Here is a 26,609-nt window from a genome sequence, read left to right as displayed (position 1 = left end):
GAATCCCTGCGTGTACGCTTGTCTTTTCTTACAAATGGAAGATTTGAATTGTCCCTCTGTAGAAAAGTGGTAACGCGACAAACGCCAAACATTATCACCCAGTCTCGCTTTTGTCTTCTTTCGCCAAATTTTCTGAAACTGTTCTGTTCCAACAACTGTTTTCTTTCTGCAAAAACTAAATTAGTATTTCTCAACACGGAGTCGTTTGAGGCCAATCTGTTGAAGCTAACCTGGAGTCGCAGTTGGTTCCTACTGCGCTAACGTTAAGCAAGTAGATACGGTGTATTTCAACCTTTCTAACGCCTTCAAACTTGTCTCACATGGTCTGCTTCTATAAAAACTGTTATTGTATGGCGTCGGCTCGAACCATTGTGCATTGATCAAAGGCTAGATTGCATCATGGGTAAATTATGTTCGAATTGGCGCCGACTGTCCTGTTCCTTATGAACTGCTGCCGGCTGTGCCTCGGGATGGTTCATGGTCCGCATTTTTCAAATGTGTTTATTTTCCAAGATCTAGGGCTATTGAATGACTCTGGGTTAACGTTCAGTGCACACGTGTCAAGTGTAGTGAATGCTTCGTATATATTATTATGCGTTATATCAAGGTCAACCAAAGCTTTTTAAAATGTTAAATGAGTTATACGTTTCTATTTTGCTCTTGTACGACGAAAACTTGAGTTGTTGTCAGTTGCGTGCAAAAACGTAACTCGCACGAGCGAAAGAAAAATTGAAAGCGCTCAAAGATAATTTGTTCATTTGCTATACGATCGCTTCTTGGGGCACAAATGTTATTAAGACTACGAGCACATTCTGCGAATGTTCCACATTGTCACTCTCACTGCCTGTCGAAAATACCATGACCATGTGTCTTTATTTAAAACTGTGCGCGGTTAAGTTCCATGCGGCAGCTTAACTTCTGCTCTTTTATTTACGGTACCGCTACCAGGCTTGCGCAATCTTTGTGTTTTGATGCGAAAGCGTCAAATGGCTCAGGGAGCGAAAAAAACGGCGTCTGTAACAGCCGAACGGCACCTAAATTCCCATTGGCTACAACGCCACGTCACGAGCGTGCCTCGAAAGAGCGACCATTGGCTGCGATGCCACGGCACGAGTGCTCCTCGACGGAACAGGGCGAGTGAAAGGGGACCACTTGCTGCCGCAGTAGCGTGCCAGGTGTTGCGTAAAGGGCATCGCAGCGCCGCCAAATCATCCTCGCTCTCGCTCTCGGAAGCGTGTGCCGTCCGCGCGTTCCTTGTGCTCTCAAGCTCTCGCCTGCGTTCTAAATGCGCCTTGGTATGGCCGAATCAAGACGCGCGAAGTGGTTCAACGTGCTCGCTTTCCCGCGAGGAGTTCATAATTCGAAGGACTGCTCAGTGACGTTCAGTTGGACATTAATGCTTTCACATTCACAACTCATAAAAAGTGCTTTGGTGTCCTGGGATTTTTTTTACATTCTTGATGTGTGTACTGCTGAGCCCTATTATCCATCTTTTAAACCAGCACGGTTGTCTACGTCTAGACGTTGGTCTATTTTATTCGTGCGTGTGTTCTTTGGCTGACTTTCTAAATAATGCTTGGACTTTGATGAAGTTCATATTCGTTCTCTTTCATGTTTCTTAAGTATCATGTGTGTTTGTTTTCTGGTTTTGTTGCGTACGCCATTACCAAGGCTCTGTGCTGTTTGTGGGCACTTACAGAAGTAAAGAAATAATTGAATGATTTTAATAAGGCATTTCAGACATGTCACTCCGTGCGAGGCCTATGTTGTAATCGGGGGCGAAAACCGCCTTACGTGGTTGCAGTCACGTAGAACACAATTCAGCCATTATTATTGCGTTGTGGGCACGAGCATGAGGGACGTTTTTCAGGCGCATTTTCGGCGTGGATTCGCTCGGCGAGCGTGTGTTCACTTTACGGTGACTCCACGCACGCGTGGATTTCTGTCTCACACTGCCGATTGAAGCAGGTACCCGTGGTGTTCATTTCGTGAACGTTAGCAGTGCGATTGTAGCGCGAGTATATAAAGGCAGGGAGACTGCGACTAACGCTGCGCCCAATATACGCCACAAGTTGCACACTCAAGGCTCCCCTATATATATATATATATATATATATATATATATATATATATATACGAGGGCGAATTATAGTCTTGCCCCGCTCGTCACTTTTCTTCTTCTTTCTTTTAGCCAAATTACAGCTTTAAATGCGAAGTCCACATATCCATTCTCAGCGCAGGACTTTTCTTGGACCGGCCCGGCCTTATCTGCCGGTAGCTCCGCGGCACGGCGCTGCTGTCAGTTGTTGAAGAGGGCAGTTAATTGGGCTTCACACGTCCACGGCGTACGAGCAACGAAGTGTGATTCGTTTTCTATGGAGCAAGGAACGAACGCCCATCGAAATCCACAGGGAAATGCAGCCCACGTATAGGGAAAAGTGTCTCGCTTTGAGAAGTGTGAGGTGGTGGCGTTGTGAGTTCGCAAAAGGCCGTGAAGTTCGATGGTGATTCCACAGTCAGCTGGACAAGTTCTACTATACGGGCATATCAAATTTAGTGCTGCGATGGGGCAGATGTCTGAACTGGTGCGGGGACTATGTGGAAAAATAGTGTAAGGTACGTATATGCTTGTAATAACCTCTATGTACGTAACTTATTTGGCTAACAAAAAGTAGGGGCAAATACTTCTTGATTCGCCCTCGTAGTAAGAGGTCAGCTAATCAGGGACCCAACTGACAAAGCTTTTGGTTCGTAAATGCTCTTCGCCATGAACGATAGGCATCTCCCATGCAATGTCACAAAGCGCCGGCGACGTCATAGCGTGACGTGACTGGCGCACGTGTAGTGACCCTGGTTATCAAAACATAACGCCACCAGTTCTCGGCGTAGCGCAACCGTGCAGTGGTTGATGCGGTTGCGCGCCACGTGGACGTTTTTATCATTATTAATTATTCCGTGGTCCTGCACAATCATCTTGTCAGCCACGTTCGTTGTACTGTGTGCTGGAGAACAATGGTGCGGGGTAAACTGCGCGATGTAAAACTGGTAACGCCGATTTTTTTTCTTTTTTACTTGCGGAAGTGGAACACGTTGTTGTTTGTGGTGGTCCGTGCGATGACTGTCAACAACACCGGCCACGCTTCTTCTGGTGTGCTGGTGTGCGGAGCGCAAACTTTGTGCTGTGGTGATGCATATTAACACGAAAAATTTGGTCTTCTCGAATTAAAAGCAGTTAAGCGAGGCAGCAAGCGCTTTCGAGGCATCAAGCACGGCGAAGCACAGCACATGAGGCACCGTTAAAATGTGCAGCTGCTGTGATAAAATGTACGGTTTTAAAGATCAATGAAATTGTTTGGATCGTGTGATATACGGATGGGGCATTCTTACGAAATCACTATATGTTGACTTTATGAAGCGGTGTGCATGTAGAAGCCGTACGGCGCCACTATTAATAGGACGATCCACTCTCTAGCTATGTGCCATACTTTGAAGGTGCTGTCACTTCAGAAAATCGCAATATCAAAAATCACGATCGCAGCAATTTAGATACAAGCAACGCATCTGTAAGAAAAGATCCAGCTGCTGAACGTTTTTTGCTAACCAATACCCTTCCCCTGGCGCTGCAGGTGGGCAGGGCGCTCACATGCAGTGCCGTCACGCTGGTTGTAAACAGGGAAAGGTCTGTGATAGCGCAAGAACGTTTTGTGAATACGAGCACAGTTACTTTCGGTCCCAGAATCAATAGTCGATTGGGCGATTGCTAGGCTGATTGAAGTAGGGCTGAAAGGAAAATAACAGAAAGAGAGCTGGAATTCTCGCTAGTCAAGAAAGAATATCGGAAGTACGTGAAAGTGAAAATGAAAAATAAAAATAAGAATAAAGAGCAGGTGATCGAAATTCGTTCCTTGCGCAATTGCCGTCGTCATTCAACTCGCAAATGCTAACTCGATAGCGTCGCTGGGGACGTGCGCAGAATACACGCCGAAAGCGCTGCTTGCGTTGGGCCATGCTTCCCTGTCGTACTGCCGGTCGGCCCTGCTATTGTCTATCCGCTTTCCTGTGCGCAAGCGTCTTACAGCACGGAGCAAGTTGTGAAATTTCGTGCGCGCGTTGTCGGAACTCAATATCATGAACCGTGCTGCATGCATTTCTTCTTCTTCTTCTGCTCCTCCTCTCCAAGTTTAGGTTTGTCCTTCGTGTCATTCTCTAACTTGTTCTGCATTTATTTTCTTTCCAGGACGGCTCCATAGAGTTCGAGGAGTTCATCCGAGCGTTGTCGGTAACGTCAAGAGGAAACGTCGAAGAAAAGTTATTATGTAAGAAATGCAATCCCTTCTTTTTTTTTTCATATATACCGTATGTGCTTGACTCAGATACTAAAACGGCATTCAAGTATAATGTCACGAGAATTATCCTTGGCGGCATGAATTCTTAACTACAACACCGTCTGAAAAATGCAGTAAATCATATATTTCTGTTACGTCACTCCTCTCAGTAATGCTTGCAGACCCTGAATGTATGTTAAGTAAAAAAGAGAAAAAGTAGTATTGTTTGCATAATCTGGCCTAGAATACGGCTTGCGAACTTTCGAGTGTGGCCGTCCACACTTAGTTCGTTCTGATTAGCCCGCTTGCGCAGGTTTGCACTACTGAACGAGCGCACAGTTGAGCACCAACGGAGACGGACAGTGCGCCTGCGTATTGCTAGCGAAAGCCATTGCGCAGTTCTGTGCAAGTTGTGTATTTTCACGTCGCAAAGAAGAAAGAAAGTTACTCAACTAGCCTTTTAATGAGTCACTAAGCGACTCGGGCATTTAAAGAGTTGTAAAGCGTGCATCGCGCGACATTTAACTCGAGTGCTTCTAAGTGGCTAACGCTTGCGTAGTTTCTTTTGACTCCAGGAAGGCGAGTGTCGCGGCACTGTTCCTTAGGTGGCATTCTTGAAAATTTCCTAGCGCAATTCGCGTCATCGTCGTAGCATTTGTTGCAGTAGGTCGCCCATAATCATCGCCATCATCACGTTGAGGTAAAAGAAGCGTTAAGCGAAGCCGGATGCACGGAGCGAGAGCGCAAGAGGCGCGAGACCGAGGATGAGATAAGGAGGAAAAAAAAGAAACGTGAATATCCAAAGCAAATTGTTTCTCTTTATTTACTTCCCCCGCAAATCTGCGCGTCTGACTGCGATTAATGATTCACTAGCTGTCACTGCACTGCTTCGGACGAAACTGAGGTTGCTGTCGTTCATTCAAAGCGCGCATACTTTTTAGGACAACATAGGAAACTACGCAAAAGTTAGGTTATCGGAAACATTCCTTTCGTGTGTTTGTCAGCGCGCAGTATATTTTCGATTGAATTTATTATCATCGATAGCTTGTTTTATACCATGTATTAATTGTGGTTAATAAAATAATGATGGTGTGTTATATAAAAGAATGCATAACCAGGATCCATTACTGGTGCAGCAACGGACGGCATGGTTATTTTTGCGGCGTTAATTTTTTTTCTTGTCTTATCGCAGTGATAACTGGGTAAGACGAACTGTTTGCACTAAGTCGTTCGAAAGAATAAAAAGCGGTTGTAGCGTGTGTAGCCATTTTCCTCAGCTTATTCCACCTTTAGATTTGGAAGAATTGAAGTCGGCTGCCCCGCTACAGGTGCGAGTGAGCCGCACACGTTACTACACGTGCGCGTATTAATGCACAGGGCTTCTCTCGCACTATAGCGCAGGACTTCTTACGTGTTGAAACTGCAACCTGTGATACGCTTTGCGTGAATGTTCCAAGTCCTTCTTGACACGTGGCCCTCACGTGTGTCGCGTGCGTTGCCCGACCTTGCTATAGACTTGTAGCTCTTATGCGCATAGTATGTCACATTTGTTAGCAACGTATTCGTCGTGGCGCTGGCGACGGTCTTTATTTGAGACGTCCGCGTTTTTAACTGCCACTTAAATTCTTCAGGAGCAGTACAAAACAAGTGTAAAGGACAAGCTACATGTGCGCGTGCCGGCGCGCGAAAGATCGCGCCCGAGCGCCTCACACATGTGCGGATGCTGAACGACAGATCGCACGCGTCGAAGCGCGGCACGAGCACAGATATCTTCTCTAGACAAATAGCGATGCCCTGGATGCCTCACACAAATACGAAACGATGTCTACCAAGGCGAAAATAGTAAGCCAAGACTCGCGCGTCAGCGCGCGAGTCTTGTAGCTTCAAACCACCGTCCCTCGCGAGGCGCGGCGAAACGCGCGGGCGCGAGCTTTGGCGCGCCAGCAAGCGTAAAGTGTAGTTTGGCCCTTATGCGTTCCATATCTAAAGTGCCGCCAAATGGCACCAATTCACTAACGCGCTTAGAGCCATACAGCGCGCAGCAAAAATACATTTATTACAACAAGCAATAAGATTTATCTCGCAAAGTCCAGCTACTCGATACGCATCGCTAATATTGGCTTTCCTTGAACCGAGTTTTTCGAGCTTGTAAGCGATTATGCAAACAATTTCGCCTGGAACCAACTACATTTGTCGCGAAGGATAAGATTATCTTGGGTACTAGGCGCGAAAACACACACGACACAAGGAAGGAGACGGGACAGAGCGCCGACGGGATAGGCGCTCTGTCCCGTCTCCTTCCTTGTGTCGTGTGTGTTTTCGCGCCTAGTACCCAAGATGAATTGTGACCAACTCGCCCAACAAGACGTCCTTTTAAGGATAAAATTAAACGCGAGCGGGGTCAAGTGACTGCGTCTTTGTGTGCGTTAGTTTGCTTTTGGATTTAAACTATTGATTACGCATAATGAGCAGGCAGCCTGTGTGGGTCAACTCGGGCAATGTGAAAAATGCAATAGAAGCAACGTGGGCATTGGTGCAAGCAGCCCGAATCAGCCGGATCATTAGGCACTCATGTGCGGTACTTAATATCGGTTCGTTGAATAACCGGCATGCTTGAAGGAGACGCTTTCGTATCGCAGGCGAATATAACACAGCTGGAGACAGTGTGCAATCGAAACATTTGTATTTAGCTGGACATGGCATGGCGTCTAGTTTACTTTTTGTGAATTGCTGCTATTCTGATATGTGATATTTTACAGATGTGGCTCTGATTCGCTTGCATGTAGGCCAATTCCAAACTTGCTTTATTTTCCCTCTCTCTCTTCGCAGGGGCGTTCAAACTGTATGACGTCGACAATGACGGCTTCATTACACGAGAGGAGATGTACAACATTGTAGATGCTATATACGAAATGCTGGTGAGTACGCAGCCGATTTTCACTGCTAGCGTTTCAAGTCGACATTTTAAGTAATAGTGGCGGAAATTATACCCGTGCTTTGAGTTTCGGGCTCCACATCAAAGCTAGCTCCAAGAGCCACGCGATTTCAGGCACTGATTTCGTTCTATCAATACCCGCTACCCCAGAGCAGGGACTGCATCAAAGAACGCTGACAACCTGTTGTTCAGTGCCTTGAAGGCCTATTCTATGATGTTCCTATGTTGAGCGTCATCACTCTTCGCTGTAGGACGACTACAACTTGAGTAGATGGGTAGCATGCGCACCGAATGCGGCCAAACTCTCAAAGCTCGTCACACGCAACAGGTGCTCGCACCTGACTGGCCATTGCTGAGCAATCGTGATGGCCAATAACAGGCAACAGAGAAAGCGTAAGCCGCTGCGATAGCTCAGTGGCTAAGATATTGTGCCGCTGAGGTCGCGGATTTGGTCCCGGCCGTGGCGGCCGCATTCCGATATGTGAAAACGCTCGTGTACATTGATTGCATTGGGGGCACGGTAAAGAACCCCAGATGGTCAAAATTTATACGCAGCCCCCTATACTACGGCGTGCCTCATAATCAGATTGAGGTTTTGACTTGTAAAACTCCAGAGTTTATTCAGAGTTTTTTTTTTCTTCTACAGGGAACGTACGCCAATATCGAAGCGTTTTACGAGCTCCATGAATTCGGTCCTTGACAGGCCGGTGTCCGCTGTGTACCGCATCCGTAAAGCTACACTGCTTTGTTTCGCATGGTTTAGGACGTAATCAACATTTGACGCTGTGAGGATCATACGATAAAGTAACGCCAATTTTGACGCTGCTGCCACCTTCCGCAATGTCCCCATCCGCTGCCCTTTTTTTTTTCTCGCTTGGTAACATGAACTCTTCCTTAGACGCGCACCCGTCTTCGACGAGACGAGGACTTTTGAGACGGCACTGTCACTGGAGGACGAGAATAACACGAGAGGGGATAAGCGTAGGAGTAGGGTGGTGATATAATTCTATACGTGCGCAAGATGCATGGCGGCTGTCAGTCACTTGCTTCTTAGAATGAGACTACGGCTCATTACCGCTAAATTTCTTGAGGTGGATTACCGGAAGGGTTCATTGGCCACGAAAAATTAGAATGTTCAACTATACAATAAGCAAACTATCACTGATGCTTGATTTATTTTTGAGCACACGTTGCAAATGCATAAATAAACCCAGGTCGTAGTGAAGTTAAATTTGTCTTTATTTTCGTGTGTGATATACCATGGATAATGGTAAAAAAAATGTATGGAAGCAGCTTGAGTAGCCACAGCGACCTGTTGCAACGGAAATAACACCAAAGTAATATATCCACAGTGAAACTAGGCAAAGGAAGAGTGTGCACCGGAAAAAAGTAGCAGTAAGAGAAAACAGAAGTAGCATACTCAGTTACACCAGAGGTACATGAAAGTAATTACAACAAATGAGATGAAAAAACCAAATCATAGAGTACGAAGTCAAGAATATGTTGCTAGTAATGACGTCATGCCAATTAAACAGAAACATAAGGTACTAGCACTAGTTGTCAAATCCCCACCCAAAGGTTGTTTGAGGCTCGCTGGTGTCGCGTAGGTACTAGTTTTTCGAAATTGCCCCTCATGACAATGTGGGACAAAACTGACTGGAACGACAATGGTTTTCGTAGCCTACTTTAAGAACGGTTATCTAGAAACTATTAGATTCCTACTAAACATATATCTCTTCATTATCTCTCGGCTTCAATTTTCCAATTCCGACATGTGCCATAAAGTAAATAAAAATGATTAGTGGAAGTTTGCTTCTGAGCTAACTGAATATTGCGGAATGTTGCACAAACACACACATTGACGCACGCACACACAGGCACACACACGCACCCGCACACACATGCACGCACAAGAACGCATGCACACTCACACACGTACACACTTATGTACGCACGCACACACTCACACGCAAGCACACACATACCCACATGAACGCACACACACACGACCACTCACACTCACGCAATCACAAAGGCACACACCCACATGAACGCACGCACACTCACTCACACACGCACGCTCACACATGCACGCGCACACGCGCGCACGTGCACACGCGCACACGCGCACACACGCACACGCGCACACACGCACATGCGCGCGCACACTCATACACGCACGCACACACGCACGCTTTAGCGTGCACCTTATGCATCGTATAGAGTGTTCCTGCGTTCCACCCCCTTTTAAACTCTCAATGCTCGTGTAATGTTTCGAAATAACCCTAAATGAATGGGGGTAAAAGCCTTCCTATTTACTGCAATAAAAGGCGTACGCCAATTGGCACGTGTGCGTGTGTGTGCGCACACTCACGCACAAAACCATCTCAACACACACACACACTCACTCACTCACTCATGCACGCACGCACACTCGCACACTCGCACATGCACACTCACACTCATGCATGTGCACACATGCACACGCACGTACACATGAACGCACGTACACTCACACACGCACGCACAAACGTGCACATGCACGCACGTACACTCACACTCACGTAAACACGCACGCACACTCACACCTGCACGCGCACGCACCCTCGCACACACACTCACACACGCACGCACGTACACTCACACTCACGTAAACACGCACGCACACTCACACCTGCACGCGCACGCACCCTCGCACACACACTCACACACGCACGCACGTACACTCACACTCACGTAAACACGCACGCACACTCACACCTGCACGCGCACGCACCCTCGCACACACACTCACACACGCACGCACGTACACTCACACTCACGTAAACACGCACGCACACTCACACCTGCACGCGCACGCACCCTCGCACACACACTCACACACGCACGCACGTACACTCACACTCACGTAAACACGCACGCACACTCACACCTGCACGCGCACGCACCCTCGCACACACACTCACACACGCACGCACGTACACTCACACTCACGTAAACACGCACGCACACTCACACCTGCACGCGCACGCACCCTCGCACACACACTCACACACGCACGCACGTACACTCACACTCACGTAAACACGCACGCACACTCACACCTGCACGCGCACGCACCCTCGCACACACACTCACACACGCACGCACGTACACTCACACTCACGTAAACACGCACGCACACTCACACCTGCACGCGCACGCACCCTCGCACACACACTCACACACGCACGCACGTACACTCACACTCACGTAAACACGCACGCACACTCACACCTGCACGCGCACGCACCCTCGCACACACACTCACACACGCACGCACGTACACTCACACTCACGTAAACACGCACGCACCCTCGCACACACACTCACACACGCACGCTTTAGTGTGCATACCATGCATCGTATAGGAGTGTTCCTGCGTTCAACCCCCTTTTAAACTCTCATTCCACGTGTAATGTTTCCAAATAACCCTAAATGAATGTGGGGAAAAGCCTTCCTATTTACTGCAATAAAACACGCCAATTAAAGCTAAATGAAGATAGGTTCAAAAAAAATCTATGCCCTTTCACTCAGTGAAGAAGGATGATCAGCGAAGCTGTGTATGTGGGCCCCTTCATGGCGAACTCCACCTCCGCCGCCGGTCGGGACAACATTGCACTATCTTCGGGATCGGCCCACGTATAGGGAGTGCTTATCGCTTGCTTCACCTCCGCCGCGGGTCGACCTGCCATTGCACGACCTCCGGGATCGGCCCACGTATGGGGAGTGCTTAACGCCTGCTTCACCTCCGCCGCGGGTAGGCCCGGCATTGCACGATCTTCGGGATCGGCCCACGTATGGGGATTGCTTAACGCCTGCTTCACATCCGCCGCGGGTCGTGCCGGTATTGCACCATCTCCGGGATCGGCCCACGTATGGGGAATTTTTTGCTTACAACGACGACACCAAAATTTCCTTGGACGGTAGAGGTATACAGCTTCGCTGTAAAATAAATAAAAAAGCGCAAACTTATAAATATGCCAATTGGAAACAATGACAACCAGTACACTCTGTGAAGATGGAATGGCAGCAGAAGCACCTTGCTTTTCGTTTGACAGCTTTGACTGTCGTCAACTTTCGCTGCCATTGCATCTTCGTAGAGTGGAATGGTTGCCATTTGTTTGAAGTGTCTCATGATGGGAGTTGATGTGTTTGAATGGATGATTTGTTTGTCAGGGTAGTCACGATTGCTTTATGATCACTGTGACATATACTCCATGGTTCGACTGCCACCATAAGAAGGTCCTTGGCTAGAATCAAATCAATGCACGTCCGGTGATACGTGGTAGGTATCATAAGGTTGGAGTAACATTGCAGGCCAAACTCTTCCAACATGTATTGCATGAACCATTTTCTCTGGCTTAGAAATGTATAGATTGAAGTCTTCGTTGATGATCTCAGGTGTGGTGTCATCCTTTCTAACCCACTGGAAATACGTGGTCATAAACTCCTTGATTTTGTAGATTTCCGATCCTCGTCAGTTCGTTCTCGAACCATAGATGGTCGCGCACTCTGCAACTAAATCCGAAATGTTTATCCAGAAACGTGCGCTTCAGGTCGGAACTTGGCATCGGCACCTTTGAAGTCGTTCACTCGGTCCATCCGCTACCTCTGACGTCGTATTGCGTTGCGAGTCTGGCGTCGTTGCTCGTTCGGAAGTGCCCGGGCTCGCGATTGTCGTTTTCGTTCAGCTTCGCGGGAACGTTCTTCGTCGGTGGTCGTTTCGCGCCGTGTGCCTGGGACCACTTTAGATCCCAAGTGTGACAAGAATACTTAAAGGGGGCGTCACAGGTTCCCGACCCCACAGCGGTATGTGCCATTGAGCTTGAACCCTGTCTTCACTATCACCAGGATCGGCCCACATGAGGATTTTTTTTTTTTTTTGTGGCCGGACGCCAAAAAAACTACGGAAGGTTAGTCATATACAGCTTTCGCTGTAAAATAATTTGGGGGCACAGTAACTCTTGGCGTCCTAAGGGTTGGGTCAGTGAGCGTATAAAGACCTCGCGTAGGCCATTTATCATGAATAAAATGATTTGATCCGTGGAGATTCAATGACCGGTCTTGTATTGTGCCCATGTGTTGAATTTGTGATGGACAAATCGCTCGCGGCCGCGATCGATCCCACGACCTCGAGCTGAGAAGCGCAACTCCGTAGCCACCGCACTACCACGGCGGTTCGTTTGCGTTGAAAGCCGAAAAGCAGCGGAGGCTATGTCGAGCTGAATAGAACAGCTTCTGCAGACGATGCTCGTACAAGAGCATGATTTGCGCGCATACGCCTGTACCCTCGCTGCTTCCGAAGGTGCGTTCCATGACACGGAGCTCACCGTCGGGTCCATCGAAGCTCCCGTGAGATTATTGAAAACGTGGAGAGCTGTAGTCTACACTCGGTTTTTTAAATCCTCGGCCAGATGCGTTGACTGCGATTTTCGCGGATTCCGCACTCCGAAAGCTTGTGTGCGAAGTAGGTATACATGTATCCAAGATAGTACAACGCATGCCAATGCCGACGACGAATGTTGGGACTTCCGAGCGACTTATATGAGCCCGTAACAAGTTAGCCGTGTGAAAGGGTAAACGCGCTTTATTAATCGTATGCGTTCACGTCTGCCGCACTCGTTCGGCAACGGGCATATGTGCGACGCACGGGGACCTCCCAGGAAGCGGCTTCTCCCAATGCCTCTGCGCTTGAAGACGTGCAGCGCTCGAGCCCATTGCACGACGCGCATTCTTCGCGAGTAAAGTTTCCCTTCGTTCCTGCTTCGGAAGCACCCGCTTCGAGAGGAAACGCTTTAAGCGAGGTGCTTCCGATCCGATCAACGGAAATCGGTCGCACGCCTCCGTCGTTGGCGATGAACAGCCTCCGTCGCTGACAGCGAGTGTCTGGAATGCGGAGGGAAGCTCGCCTCTCTCGACTCCCGCACACTGCCCCCAGAAGAACAAAAAGAAAGAAAAACAAAAGTTCGAGAGATTGTGGAAAGAAACTAAGAAAGAAAAGCTAAAGAATGACAGAAAAAAAGAAAAATAAAGGAATGAAAGAAATAAAAAAGAGACGTCGAGAACGTGTATCCCCCGCCGCGTGCATCGAACCAATGGGCTGTCATCAATTCTCGTCTAATCCGAGCGCGGGCGCCTTTCCCGCATAATTCAACGCGCCTCTCCTCGCGCTCTTGATCCGTTTTTTTTCTTTTTTTTTTTCACCTGTCGCCATACACCGAGCACTCCGCCCCTCTTGTATATCGGGGATACGCTTCTTTCTTTTCTTTATTGTTTTTCTTAGTCTCCAGTTCACTTTTCTTGCTTGTATGTTGAACTGGGCCAAGGCCAAGCATGTACGGCGTTTCTTTCCCGCGTCTTGCCTTCCTTCCTGTAACACGGGTCCTTCTCGGGAGTCGCTGTTCACTATGTGTAACTCCCGCTCTGGGGCTTTAGCGCTTCGTAAGGCGACTCTTCTGCTTTTTAATTAATAATTTGGTACTGCCATGAGAGCATGCCTTTAAGCAACGGTTAGTTAAGTCAAGAACCTTTTTTCTTAGTGTTTTCTGCTCCCTGCGCTGTCAATTATTCGGCTTCTCAGTTTGCAAATAATAATATTAATAACAATAAATGCAACTTGCAGATTCAGTCATTAGCGTATAAGTGGGGTATTGTCTGGAATAAAAGGTGATCCTCAAATTACCGCGCGTAGTTTCTGACGCGCTCTTCTATTGTCCAGGCACGCTTCTAATTCCAGTCTGGCGATTCTGTTCCGAAGGCGCTGACTGATGTATTGAGCTCGCGAGCGATCTGCTCGTGATTTGGCAACGTCAGCACTTTCAACTTCCATCAACAAGCGTGTTATTCGGTGCTGCTTGACGCATGTGCATATACTCAAAAGCGGTAAGCTTTATGAAGGTGAACATTTTCACATTTTATAGGTAATAACGACTCATTTTACATTAAATAAAGGCAAAAGCTGCATGGGCTTCGATGACTCAGTTAATTTTTGTTACGAGAGAATGAAACATCGATGTTATTAAAATTTACCTGGGCAATATATGCTAAACGTCAGTGATAGAAGTCATGTTATACATGCCGTAACGTGGCGCTTAGCGCCACCTTTGCACATATGGTTGGCTCATGAAAAATATATTCTGTTTGATGACAATTTTAGGCCTGGCCAGTAGTAGTCAAAACGTCCAAGCTCGAGCGGATATTACCGTTATTTACGGCAAGGATTACCGGCTACCTCTAAAATGCGAGACTGTGCGCCATTATCCAAGTTACCGATTTAATGGCGCAGCTTGCAGCCCGCTACAGTGTGTTTGGTTGTTTTAGTGCTTCATAAAATGACAGGAGGTCCAGCGTGTGCTAGAAGCTTAAAGCATCAGCACTTTACAGTGGCCCTGGGGGCTCTAACGGGGGTTGCATATATTCGGGTGGATGCCATGCATTTCGTTCCAAAGACGTTAGATCGCATTCACTCTTCGTCGGGCACGATTGCACTGTATTGCACTGTATTGCCTCCCTCTTCTTTGTCTCCATGTATAAAGACACAGCTCAAAATGCTCACACAGAGAGGAAAAGATGCAGGTGCGGCGTCGCGTCTGTGTCTTCCAAAGTTTGCGCGTACAGCCGTGAGCAAAAGTGGAGAGACCACGGCTCCCGGCGCGGGAGCAGCTGCGGGGCCGCTACGCGCTGCTGCTATCTCGCGTCGCGTAAAGTCAATGGACTTTAGCGTCGCGCGCTCGCTTCGAGAGTATCCCGAGTGACGACAAACTTCACCCTCGCTCTCGCGCTGGTACTTAACACGCTTGATAAGTTTCTACGCTCTTACACTCTAAAAACAGTTGCACCCTTTGGGGTGTATATTTGTCCCACAACGATAATTATCATATGTCTTGCCCGCGTTTCCTTTCTTTAACGCTGCGAGCCCGGTACTTCCCAGTCACGAACGGCATGCACGTTATCAGTGTGACGCAGCATTCACGACAGGAAAGTAGCGAGCGCCGAGTTTTCAAAAAAGGAAACGCAAGCAAGGCAGATGACGATTATTGTTGTGGGACAAATATACACCCCAAAGGGTGCAAACCGTTTTTAGAGTGTAGGCAAAGTTACACCCTTTGGGGTGTATCTCTGCCACACAACGATAATCATCATCTGCCTTGCTTGCGCTTCCTTTCTTGAAAACGCAGCGCCCGCTACTTTCCTGTCGGGAATGCTATGTGATGCTGATAACGCGGATGCCGTTTGTTGTTGGGAAGTATTGGGCTCGCCGCGTTAAAGAACGGAAATGCAGACACCACAGGTGACGATTATCGTTGTGTGGCAAAAGGGTGTAATTTTGCTTAAGAGTGTAGGGCGAACTGCTCCCCTCCACCTCCGTTTTCGGCGCGCCTTGACGGTTACGCGTCGATGACTATCGGCATGCTGTTGCAAGCCACGTGCGGCTTCCACCCCAGAATCACCAGGTAGAGACGAATACATCGAGGCGTAAAATGTAAGGCACTGTGGATCCTCGCTTCGAACACCCCCTTCAATTATTACATATGTTTGGCACCCACAGGCTCTTTATTGCCGTGAGAAATAAGCAAGCTTAACGTAACATTCAGCTAATACTTAGTCAAGTTGCATTAACGGCAATTACACCAGCAGCTCGTAGAGCACGGAGGTAGAGCATCTGTAGAACCCGGAGTTGTATCACAAATACACAGCTGCAGTGGCCACCAATAGGTGCATATCTGAACCCCATTGAAAACTTACGACCCGGGATCTCCGCACGGCTACAGGTGATCAACGGTGGACTGCCGTAAAACAAGAATGACAGATTTTTCGTGCTCGCCCCGACGTTGTGTCATCACTGTATGATTCGATGCCGCGCCGAGCTGCTGGTGTAATTGCCATTAATGGCAAATTCACTAAGTATTAATTGAGTGTTACGTTCAGATTGCTTATTTCTCACGGCACCGAAGAGCTTGCGAGTGCCAAACATTTTTAATACTTATTTGAAAGGGGTGTTCGAAGCGAGGATCCACAGTGTCTTTCATTTTCCACCTCGAATACATCGAGGTGGTTTGTTTTCCCCCTTTCCCATTTCCGCGGTGCAGGGTAGCCAACCGGACGTTATTCTGGTTAACCTCCCTGCCTTCTGCTTTTCTCTTTCCTCCCCCTCGATGTATTCGTCTCTACCTAATGATGCGGGAGTCGAGTGGGAGCCGCGCGTGCCTTCCAACAGCACGCCGATACGGGCACGGCATCGATGCGTCAAGGCGCGCCGAAAACGGAGGAGGAGGGAAGCAGTTCGCCCTGCTTTCCCTTCGGAGACTTTAGGCGCTTTGCAATGCTCGACACCCTTCGCCGCGACCGTCAGCAGCAGAGCAGCCGAACGGTGCACAAGAAATTTATCAAGCGTGATAAGCACCAGCCCGAGAGCGAGGGTAGGGCCTAGCGAGGGTGAAGGTTGTCGTCACTCGGGGCACTCTCGAAGCGGGCGCGCGGCGAGAGAGCAGCGCCGCGTGGCGGCCTCGCAGCTGCTCCCGCGCCCGGGGCCGTGCACTCTCCACTTTTGCTCACGACTGTACATGCATCTTTCCCACACAGCATGTTTATATGAATTCGTGCCAGCTAACGGAGCTGTCGACCTTCTTTCAGAGTATCAGTATCGTGCTTTGAACTGTCCGTTTTCGAGTAATGTTAGATTTAGGTGCACGTTAAAGAACCCCAGGTGGTCGAAATTTACGGAGTCCTCCACTTCGGCGTGCCTCATAATCAGAAAGTGGTTTTGGCACGTAAAACACCATAATTTAATTTTTTTTTCGAGTAATGTTCTTGAACAGTGGCGCGCCTGCAGCGTCTTCTTGCCTTTTCGTATGTTTTTCGCACTGTGTGTACGTTTAAAGGTATGAATCCATACCAATATGCTCATCTGTCAGTTCTTGTCCTTAATATGTTATTGTTCGCCCATGGGCAAATCCGAAAGGGTTTTTAGATTCGCGTATGCGCAATGAATGCGTGCCTCCTTTTTCTTCTTTTTATCCTCACTAAGGTGTTTCCACGGGAAACATCTTGCATGAAAAAAGAAGAGGCACTTATTTGTGTCACTGTCCTATTGGTTTTGTCATTGTCAACGGGCGTGGACATATACGTCCTGCTGTCATTTCCCACCTCCAAGGTGATGCTGGCCAAAAAATACGATCGTCAGCAGCCTGCATATATTTGTGCATAACTGAAACTGCACACGCACATATTGCACAATTTCTTTGAGTTTGTTGTGTAGTCGCAACGCCAGCGTTCCCTTCGTAAATGGCTTTCCTTGGATGCAACACAAATTACGGCGTCCGCCGCTGTCATCAGTGGACTTGACACTCGTCGACTTCACAGCACATAACACATCCCAGTGGCAACTCAGCAGAAGCGTTAACACACTCATCGTTGACCCTAATATTATCTCATGGATTAAACACTTCTTATCCCATAGAGCACAATTTGTCTCCGCTAACAATTTTGACTCTTCGCGCTGTCCTGTCAGTTCCGGGGTAATATTATTATTCCCCTGACAGTGAAACCGAACGGCTATATTTATTTATTTATTTATTTATTTATTTATTTATTTATTTATTTTATTTTATTTTATTTTATTTATGGTACCTTCAAGGCCCGAAGGCATTACAGAAGGGAGTGGAACGAAATACAGATCATGTTCAGATAACAGGGTATAATAAAAAAAATATAATGTTAACATCTATGAAGGCTACTTTAAACCTCCCTCTCCTCTCATACCGTAGGAAGTTATCACGCTTATCACTGCTGCACAAAATTTATTATTATCCTGTCAGTTCCTGTAAATCGTATTTTATTTACATGGTCCAGCTTCAGAAACCCGAAGGCAAACATTTTTCATTTTCACAGCGAAACTGTCTATGGCTAGGATCCAGGGATTTCTTCGTGGTGTAACGTCGACAGAAAACTATCGTCATCAATGGCTCATGCCACCAAATGCAATGGCTCCTAGCCTCGTCAGGCAGAGGTTACAGGCACTCAGCAAAGTGAAGCGAGCAGTACATATATTCTTTGGAATCCGAAAGACGAGCATCCGAAAGGCGAGCAGAGGTATCAACGACTACGCATCAATGAACACACAACTTGAAGCTTTTGTAGAAGAATATATGCCGGACTTTTACACTCGGAGCGTTGAACAGAACTGGTCGCTTTTTAAAAATAAAGTTAATGAATGAATACAAAAATACATACCCCTCCGAGTTGTCCGGTGTAACCATTGAGCAGCGTGGTTTAATGCATCCCTAAAAAGTATCTTGAACAGGAAGAAGCGGCTGTTTCGCCAAACTAAACAACGGAACACAACTGATAGCTGGCGTGCGTATTAGCAGGTTGCTTCACTGTTTAAAAACGCAGTCAAATAAGCTAAACGCGTTTTCTTTTAAAATACACTTCCATCTCTGCTGACTGAAAATACTAAAAAAATTTAGAAAGCTGTCAAGGGTTCCGAATGTAACAGAATATCGTTAACTGATGTAGATGGTGCTGTTGAAGAATGTTGAAGAAGAATGTTGTTCTGTACTCAATTAAGAGTTTTCTAAATCATTTTTGAATAACGTGTTGCCCTGTGCTTCTCTACCTGAAGTTGAGATGAATTTTGCACAGATGGAGCCCTTGTTAATTGATTACGATGGTGTCGTGAACTTTATTCGTAAGTTAAAGATTTCGTCATCGTCAGGAATAGACAATATTAATTCTAAGTTTTTGAAAAATACTGAAGTGTACTCATCCATAATTTTGTGCAACATCTTTTCGCAATCTATTCTGTCGTGCTCATTACCAAAGGATTTTAAAGTCGGCAAGGTGGTTCCATTATTTAAGTCTGGCGACGTGCATTCCCCTTTAAATTGCAAGTGTGTCTATAACAAGTGTGTCATGCAAAATTCTAGAGCATATAATATACTCTAATCTCATCAACTTCCTAGAAACAAATTCATTTTTTTCATCTCGTCAGCATGGGTTCCGTGAATTGTTTTCCTGTGATACTCAACTTATTTCATTTACACATGAAATCTGTGCCGCGTTGGATAATGGATTTCACATTGACACCATCTTCTTAGGCTTTTCGAAAGCATTTGATCTCGTCTCTCACCAATTACCTTGTCTAAAATTAAATACACTCATCATTGACCCTAATATTATCTCTTGGATTGAACACTTCTTATCCAATAAAACACAATTTGTCTAAGCTAACAATTTTGACTCTTCGCTTTGTCTTGTCAGTTCCGGGGTGCCCCAAGGTTCTGTTCTCGGACCCTTGCTTTTTCCAATTTATATTAATGATTTGCCTAACTGCGTAGCGTCCTCCATAACGTTATTGGCAAACGATTGTGCCATTTACAGAGTAATATCATCAAATTCTGACACTCTAAAACTACAATCTCATCTAGACAAAGTAACTAACTGGTGCGACACTTGGAAAATGCGACTTAACAGCCAAAAGTGGAAACTAATGAGGATTTCCCGCAATACTGCTTCGTCTAATCGATCCAATTATCCCTTGAAGAACTCTGTACTCGAAGGAGTCGGTTCCTATAAATATTTAGGCGTCCACATAACATCTAATTTTTCCTGGCAAACACACATAAACCACATCACTAACAATGCCAACCGTACGCTTGGTTACCTCCGTCGCAATTTCTTTATGGCACCCGCTAACTTAAAGCTACTTCTATACAAAACACTAATACATCCTAAGCTTGAATATGCCTCTTCTGTATGAGACCCTGGCTTGGATTACTTAACAAATGCAATAGAATCTATACAATATCGTAGCGCACGTTTCATTCTTACTAGCTATTCTCGGACATCAAGCGTAACACCTATGAAGGCTGCTCCCTCTCCTCTCATACCATAGAAAGTTAGCACGCCCATCACTGCTGCACAAAATTTATTATTACAATCCGGAATTAAAAATAACTTTTGTCCGAACCTGCATACATATTATCCTGACCATCGCCATAAATTGAGCATTCCACACTGTCGCACGAAACAATATTTTTATTCATTTATTCCTAAAACTACCGATGAATGGAATGATGTGCCGGCCTCAATTGCTAACATAACCGATACATCTGCTTTTAGAACTACTATTGAAGAATACTTTTGTTAATCCGCACCTTCTATTTTTTTATTATCATTATTATACCCTGTTATCTCAACATGCTCTGTATTTCGTTCCACTCCCTTCTGTAACGCCTTCGGGCCTTGAAAGTACAATAAAATAAATAAATAAATAAATAAATAAATAAATAAATAAACAAACAAATAAACAAATAAATAAACAAATAAATAAATAAATAAATAAATAAATAAATAAATAAATAAATAAATAAATAAATACAGCCGTTTGGTTTCACTGCCGGGGGAATGATGTGCGCATTTTCAAGGCTACTTCCTAATCGAATGCCAGTGAGAGATGCGGACAAAAGCGGCATTTCTGGCGTCATGCGCACATGACGCTCGACGCCCCGGTCTTTGTTTCCAAAGAACTTGGTAAAGCGCACGATGCTTTTGACTTTAGGATCGCCTTCTTAGCTGGTGTTTCTTTAGAGTGATGAAATATCGTGGCAAATAAAGGACGCGTTCAACCGCTGCTGAAGCTCGCTGCTGAACTCACGGTCGCTACAGCAATACCTGCACTGACGAAATGCCTCCCGGTAGAGCTCCGACATGCAGTCACAATTATAGGAGGTCACATTGCATAGACCAATGCGCATTTGACTGAGTCGGTAAAACGAGGAGGAAATGAGGACAAAGAAGGGGAAATCCTAACAGCACTATCTATTCGCTGATAGTAGCCACAACTACTTCCAGATTTCAGCGCTTTAAGACATTGTTATACCAGACATACGCCGCTTTCGATGCCGCATCTCTTCTATAGCGCCTGTTTTGCTTTCCTGTTGTCTGCTTTGTGAGCTTTAATTTTGCAAGGGTATACGTCCCTCCTAGCAAATAGGGTGCGAGTTATACAGCTGCCATGTAAAATAATGTGCACCCTCGAAAGAAAATAAGGGCGTATATCGGTCTATAATTCCTATCCTTACACGCAAAAAGGGGCGGGAGTAATAGACCAATCTGCACCATTATTTAATTTTAACTCTTTCGTTACCGCTAGAAATGCGTTCATTTTCGCTGCTTTTTTTTTAACGTTTTATTTCAATATGTAATAGGCGCAACGTATACCGCGACACGTAAAATTATCGCACGAGCAATGGTATTTAGAACTGATGTAAAGCAGTGACAATTTCTCAGAAAATTTTGGAAATTCTCTTCTTAAACTTCAAATGGAGTGCATGAAGGAACATGAATTAAAGTAATAAGTTACTATTTTTAGTATAAGAACTGACAGTGAAAGAACAAAAAAAAACTGATATATATCAAATATGCGTCTGGCTCCTAGTTCCCAACTTTTGTAAGTCAGATCACGCAAGAAAATTATTATGAAGTTGTGTTGGTGCCATAGTGATGTCCATGCTGTGCGGGAAAGCAGTAGCTTTGCGAATGTGAAAACGGGTAAGTTGCTTTTGTACAGGGAGCATTTGTTTTTACTCACTGCAGCATAAACCTCGTTAGCTTTTTTTTTTTTTTTTTTTTTTTACTGCATTGTTTAGAATCGTGAAGCAATGGTTGTCAGGTCAGGGAGCGTGCAGAGGCCTTCTCATACATGATTATTGCGTTCAATCTGCTTTTTTGTAGAAGCAAAGGTGGTCTAGTAAAACTAGTGATTGGACTATTGCTGGAGCCACCAGATGCGTTGTTCAGTTCCTGTACAATGCTGTCTAGCAATGCGGAGTGTTGTGCAACATTGTGCAGTAATGAATAAGTGCACTTGCACCGGCGGTGTTCAAAATGTAAGAAATTAGACAGCTAGTAAGGTTTCGTGGAAGGTCGATCTGAAATTGACTGTGTGTTCCTGCGTGAGTGAAAACGCCACTTGACGGGAAGGATTACTCGTAACAATTTTTACATGCACTGTCGATATGCTGATGGATTAAAGAAACCCACGATGGGAAAAATACGTTGCACTTGATATTACTCGAACCCAATTATCGAAACAACATGCACTCAAGAGCGTCTACTGTTGTTTGTGACATAGTTAGAACGACCTAGACGTCGGATCGGAAAATTCGGCAACACCAGAGAAGCTTCTGTGCCTTCACGGCTCCTGTCAATTGAAAATTATGTTGCCGAATCAAGCATAGTGCAAATTTTGCGTAGTTTTGTTCAGGAAGTGCTATAAACACTGGAGGCTAGCTGCGACGATACCTCTCGACAAAGTTTTATTTTTCCAGACTTCCCAACATGACTAAACTTCTAAAATCTAACAAATACGTAACGTTCAGTCGTCTTTTGAGACGTTGCATGGTGTTGCTATTGGAAGAATCCCAACGGAAATGTTTCAACAGCGCATAGAAAAACTGTCGATCAAATTAATCTATCTCTATAGGTGCGGTAGGGAAAGAATTAAGGGTAAATTATTTTGCAGCGTATAGTATGCTGTAGTAAATCCTTCGAGCGCATGTCCAGTGTATTTAGGAATTTACACCCGAAAAAAAAAAAAAAACGTGAGCATTGCAATGACCTATCTGAAGCAATGAAAAGAATACTTGTACAACAAACAAATCCAATGTCATCTAAAACAATCTTAAACTGATTACCACCTCTGAGAGAAGAAAGGTGCGCACTCCTAAATTGGAATATGCAACAACTAACGCACCAAGTAAATATTGAGCTGGATTCTATAGCGTCGTGTTGTCTGTGCTTCTCGTTCTCGCCTTACGTTTTTTAGCGCTTGTTAAATATGTCTTACCGTCGGAAATTTCTATTTGAATTTCACCAGGTATAAAATGAACACAAGCATACAAAATAGCATTCGCAGTGGTACGAAGACCAGCACGACATCGCGTAGCCAAAAGTACAATTTCATATCACAGGGCAAGAACTCACCATTCCGACATTTATTAGCCCCCACCCCCCCTTATTTTTTTTGCCTCTAAATTGCAGCATGCGCCAAATTCTCTTTCTCTTTGTAGATTTCTTTTTTGCCTTCACAAATCTTCGGCTCATTTCACAAAGCGTTTAGTCTTGACGAATGGTTTCTTAACGGTTAATGACTTCAATGTCGTATCGACTGCCGCCACGATAAGACAGTGCCCGAACTAAGGATTGCATATCCTTCCTTCTAAAACAACTGCGATCTTATCTCTTTTCTAACCCCAGTATTATACACCAAATTTAGTTATTCGGGAATTTTTTTTGATCTACTATAACTGTCGGTGTTTGCCGGCTGTTGGTAAAAAGACAAGCGTTGTTGTTGTTGTTGTTGTTTATGAAATGATGTTGCCTTAAAGAATATGCCACAGAAGGGCCGGCTATCCCAAACATCAAAGACAAACTCCAGCGACTAAGGAAAGTAGAAATACCGAAACAAACGAAAGAAAGAAACACAGTAAGGAAAAATAGCCGAGCTATGGAGCATCCCTTAACTTAGGCGTTGTCGTTTTCGTTCGACTTGTGTCCGTGTTTGCACGCCCGCCCTTCCGCACCATGAATTCTATAGCAATACACCGGCAAAATTTGGGCATGAGGCAAACTGGGACAATGCAGCAAATCTGAGAGTTGAAGGCGGTATCTCGTTAGGCTTGCACTTAGTATCGCTAATCATTCAAAGTGACAACACCCTTGAAGTAACGGATGACAGTCTGCATCTGTTCTATGCGTGACAGTTTCGAAGCCTCTTTAAGGCTGCATCCACTTTTTCATTGGTGACTGCCGCGCATTGGGAACACACATGCACACAAAAAGGTGTCCAGACGGACAAGAAACGTCAATATTTTCCGTCGTTTTACAGTCGCTGACAGAATACTTTTCACCATGGTTCCCTGACGAGACAATAATCCATCGAACGTTCCGACGAAATTTTTTTTGAGTGAGTCTGTCCTCGCATTTCGAAGCCAGTTCAGCAGATCGAGTAGCTATTTATGCATTGTTTTGTAAGTCTTTTGCACCTGTTTTTGCAAACGCAAGTACACGGCGGGACGATGCGCCACCATGCATCCTGTTTCCTTTTTACCCACTGCTTGTCAGACATGCTTTAAAGGAAAGAAAAAAAATGAAGGAAACGGGAAAGAAAGGAACCATTCTGCCATATGTAGCTCGTGCCACCAATGTGAATATTCGCTCAAAACGCTGTGCAAAAAGGAATACCTTGAAGTTCCGTGACTTTTCTCAGCATTCTTGCACTATAAATGGCATGTATTGAAATGCTGTGCTAAATAATCGAGCCATCCTGTTCGTTCACCTTTTCGCAGGGTAGCCAAGAAAAAGAAGACGAGGAAGATGACCCAAGGGCCAGAGTGGACCGCATTTTCGAACAACTGGATAAGGTATGACATTATCGTGCTGCTATCTTCAAACACACACACACGCACATACGCAAACACACACATCCACATATACAAACTCAAGCAAGCACACACACACGCACACATACACACGCACATACACACGCACATACACACAGACGCGCACGCACACTTGTTTATTACTTTAATGGGAATTTCTTGGCTACAGCATTGTACCTCGTGTGACATATATATATATATATATATATATATATATATATAAACGAGAAGAAAGGGGGTTAGCAGAGGGGCCCGATTTTTATTAGTCATATGATGAGAAGCCAACATTGACACCAAGGACAACATAGGGGAAATTACTTGTGCTTAATAAATGAAATAAACGATAAGTTAATGGAAACTAAAGTGGATGAAAAAACAACTTGCCGCAGGTGGGAACCGAACCCGCAACCTTCGCATTTCGCGTGTATTTTTATCCACTTTAATTTCCATGAAGTTATCGTTTCTTTATTTCATTTATTAAGCACAAGTAATTTCCCCTATGTTGTCCTTGGTGTCAGTGTTTGTTGGCTTCTTATGATATATGTATGTATGTATCTATTTTTATATAAGCGAAGGAAAAATCGGGAGGTTAACCAGAGGATATCTCCAGTTTGCTATGCTGTACTGTAGAAGGAGAAAGTGGGTGCGAAAGAAAGAAAAGAGAAAATAAAAGAAATAAGGAAATAATGAACAATGTAGAGCTGTATGTATGGGAGCTGTCAAATTCTGTGAAGGCGCCACATAGTCATAAGCAATATCGTGCGACAGATAGCAAGTGCATGCCAGTAATCTGGCTTGTGAGAGGAGGAGGCCGTTATGGCCAATACTTATGCAACAGTGAACGCTAACTTAGAGCTATACTCACTTGTTTGAGGGGGCCAGTGATCACCCACAACAAGCTTTTCCATACGTCGCACTAAGTGTCTGAGTGCAGTCTGTGTACATGCCATTAGAGCCAAATTCTTGTACTGCATTTGAGTGTGCAAAGTTTGTTTACTAAGGTAAGTTGGGTTGAACGCTTTGTACCAGCTCCCTGACTTTGCTTTTGTGCGCTTATTGCAACCGAACTGATGTCTCCTGTTTTACTTTTACCGTGCTACTTCTGCTGTGTGACTTGAATGAAGGGCGGCTTGAAGTAGGATGTGAAAATTGGGGAAAAAAGGTATTTCTTGTATTGCCGTTCTCTTAGTAAACAACCTAATCTTTAGTAAACGCAGCTTTTTACGCGAACTAAATGCGAAAAACCAGCGGAAGCAATCAGTGCAAACAATCACTAATGGCGTCGGAATTTCGTTCACCTATTTTAGAGAAGCGAGATACAACGCACGACACACACATTTCGCTGGGGTTGCGGCTTATTCGGCGGCCGGAAAACATCCAGGGAAGCGCTTTTTTCAGCGTGAAAGACCGTAGAATATAGCAGTGTATCCTCGCTATTGAGGTAAGGGCATTTGCGGTGGTTGCGCAAGCATACCGAAGCAGCGTATATATGAGAACTGCGCGGAGTAAAATACGTTGGCGGCGCTAAACGAGATCGCAGCTGGTACGTGTTTAAAGACCCTAATGCGTCATCGCAAAATCGACTAGAGGTCTCAGCAATCATAGCAACCTACCGCACGGGTAGGTCATGCGTGACGGGTGGAGAAGACAGCGCTGCCGCCGCATGCAGTCATGCGCATTTCAAAACGACGTGCGCATGTCTACACAATGTGCTGTGGTGCGCCAGCAAGTATCACTTTGGCCCCATTGAGCAGCCACATCACGCCGGTATACGTGCCCCGTCCGCGGCCGACGCTTATAATACACGTTCTGCATACTCCACCCAAGTGAAATTCTGCGCAGCATTTACAAATGCGTTCGCTT

General features: G+C 45.6%; 1 protein-coding gene across 1 annotated transcript in view; it reads left to right on the top strand.

The window, feature by feature from the left end:
• LOC126547046 (frequenin-1-like) overlaps positions 1 to 26,609 on the top strand; it is a 304,787-nt gene that overhangs the window by 262,712 nt on the left and 15,466 nt on the right. Inside the window, exons 5-7 of the mRNA XM_050194878.2 lie at positions 4,238 to 4,316; positions 7,155 to 7,243; positions 24,654 to 24,728. Of these exons, the coding sequence (XP_050050835.1) occupies positions 4,238 to 4,316; positions 7,155 to 7,243; positions 24,654 to 24,728 (243 nt within the window). The remainder of the gene's footprint in view (positions 1 to 4,237; positions 4,317 to 7,154; positions 7,244 to 24,653; positions 24,729 to 26,609) is intronic.

The sequence above is a fragment of the Dermacentor andersoni genome, chromosome 1, assembly GCF_023375885.2.
Source record: "Dermacentor andersoni chromosome 1, qqDerAnde1_hic_scaffold, whole genome shotgun sequence".
Taxonomy (NCBI): Eukaryota; Metazoa; Arthropoda; class Arachnida; order Ixodida; family Ixodidae; genus Dermacentor; species Dermacentor andersoni.
Note: the sequence above shows the minus strand (reverse complement) of the source record. Positions and strands in the feature narration are given on the sequence as shown.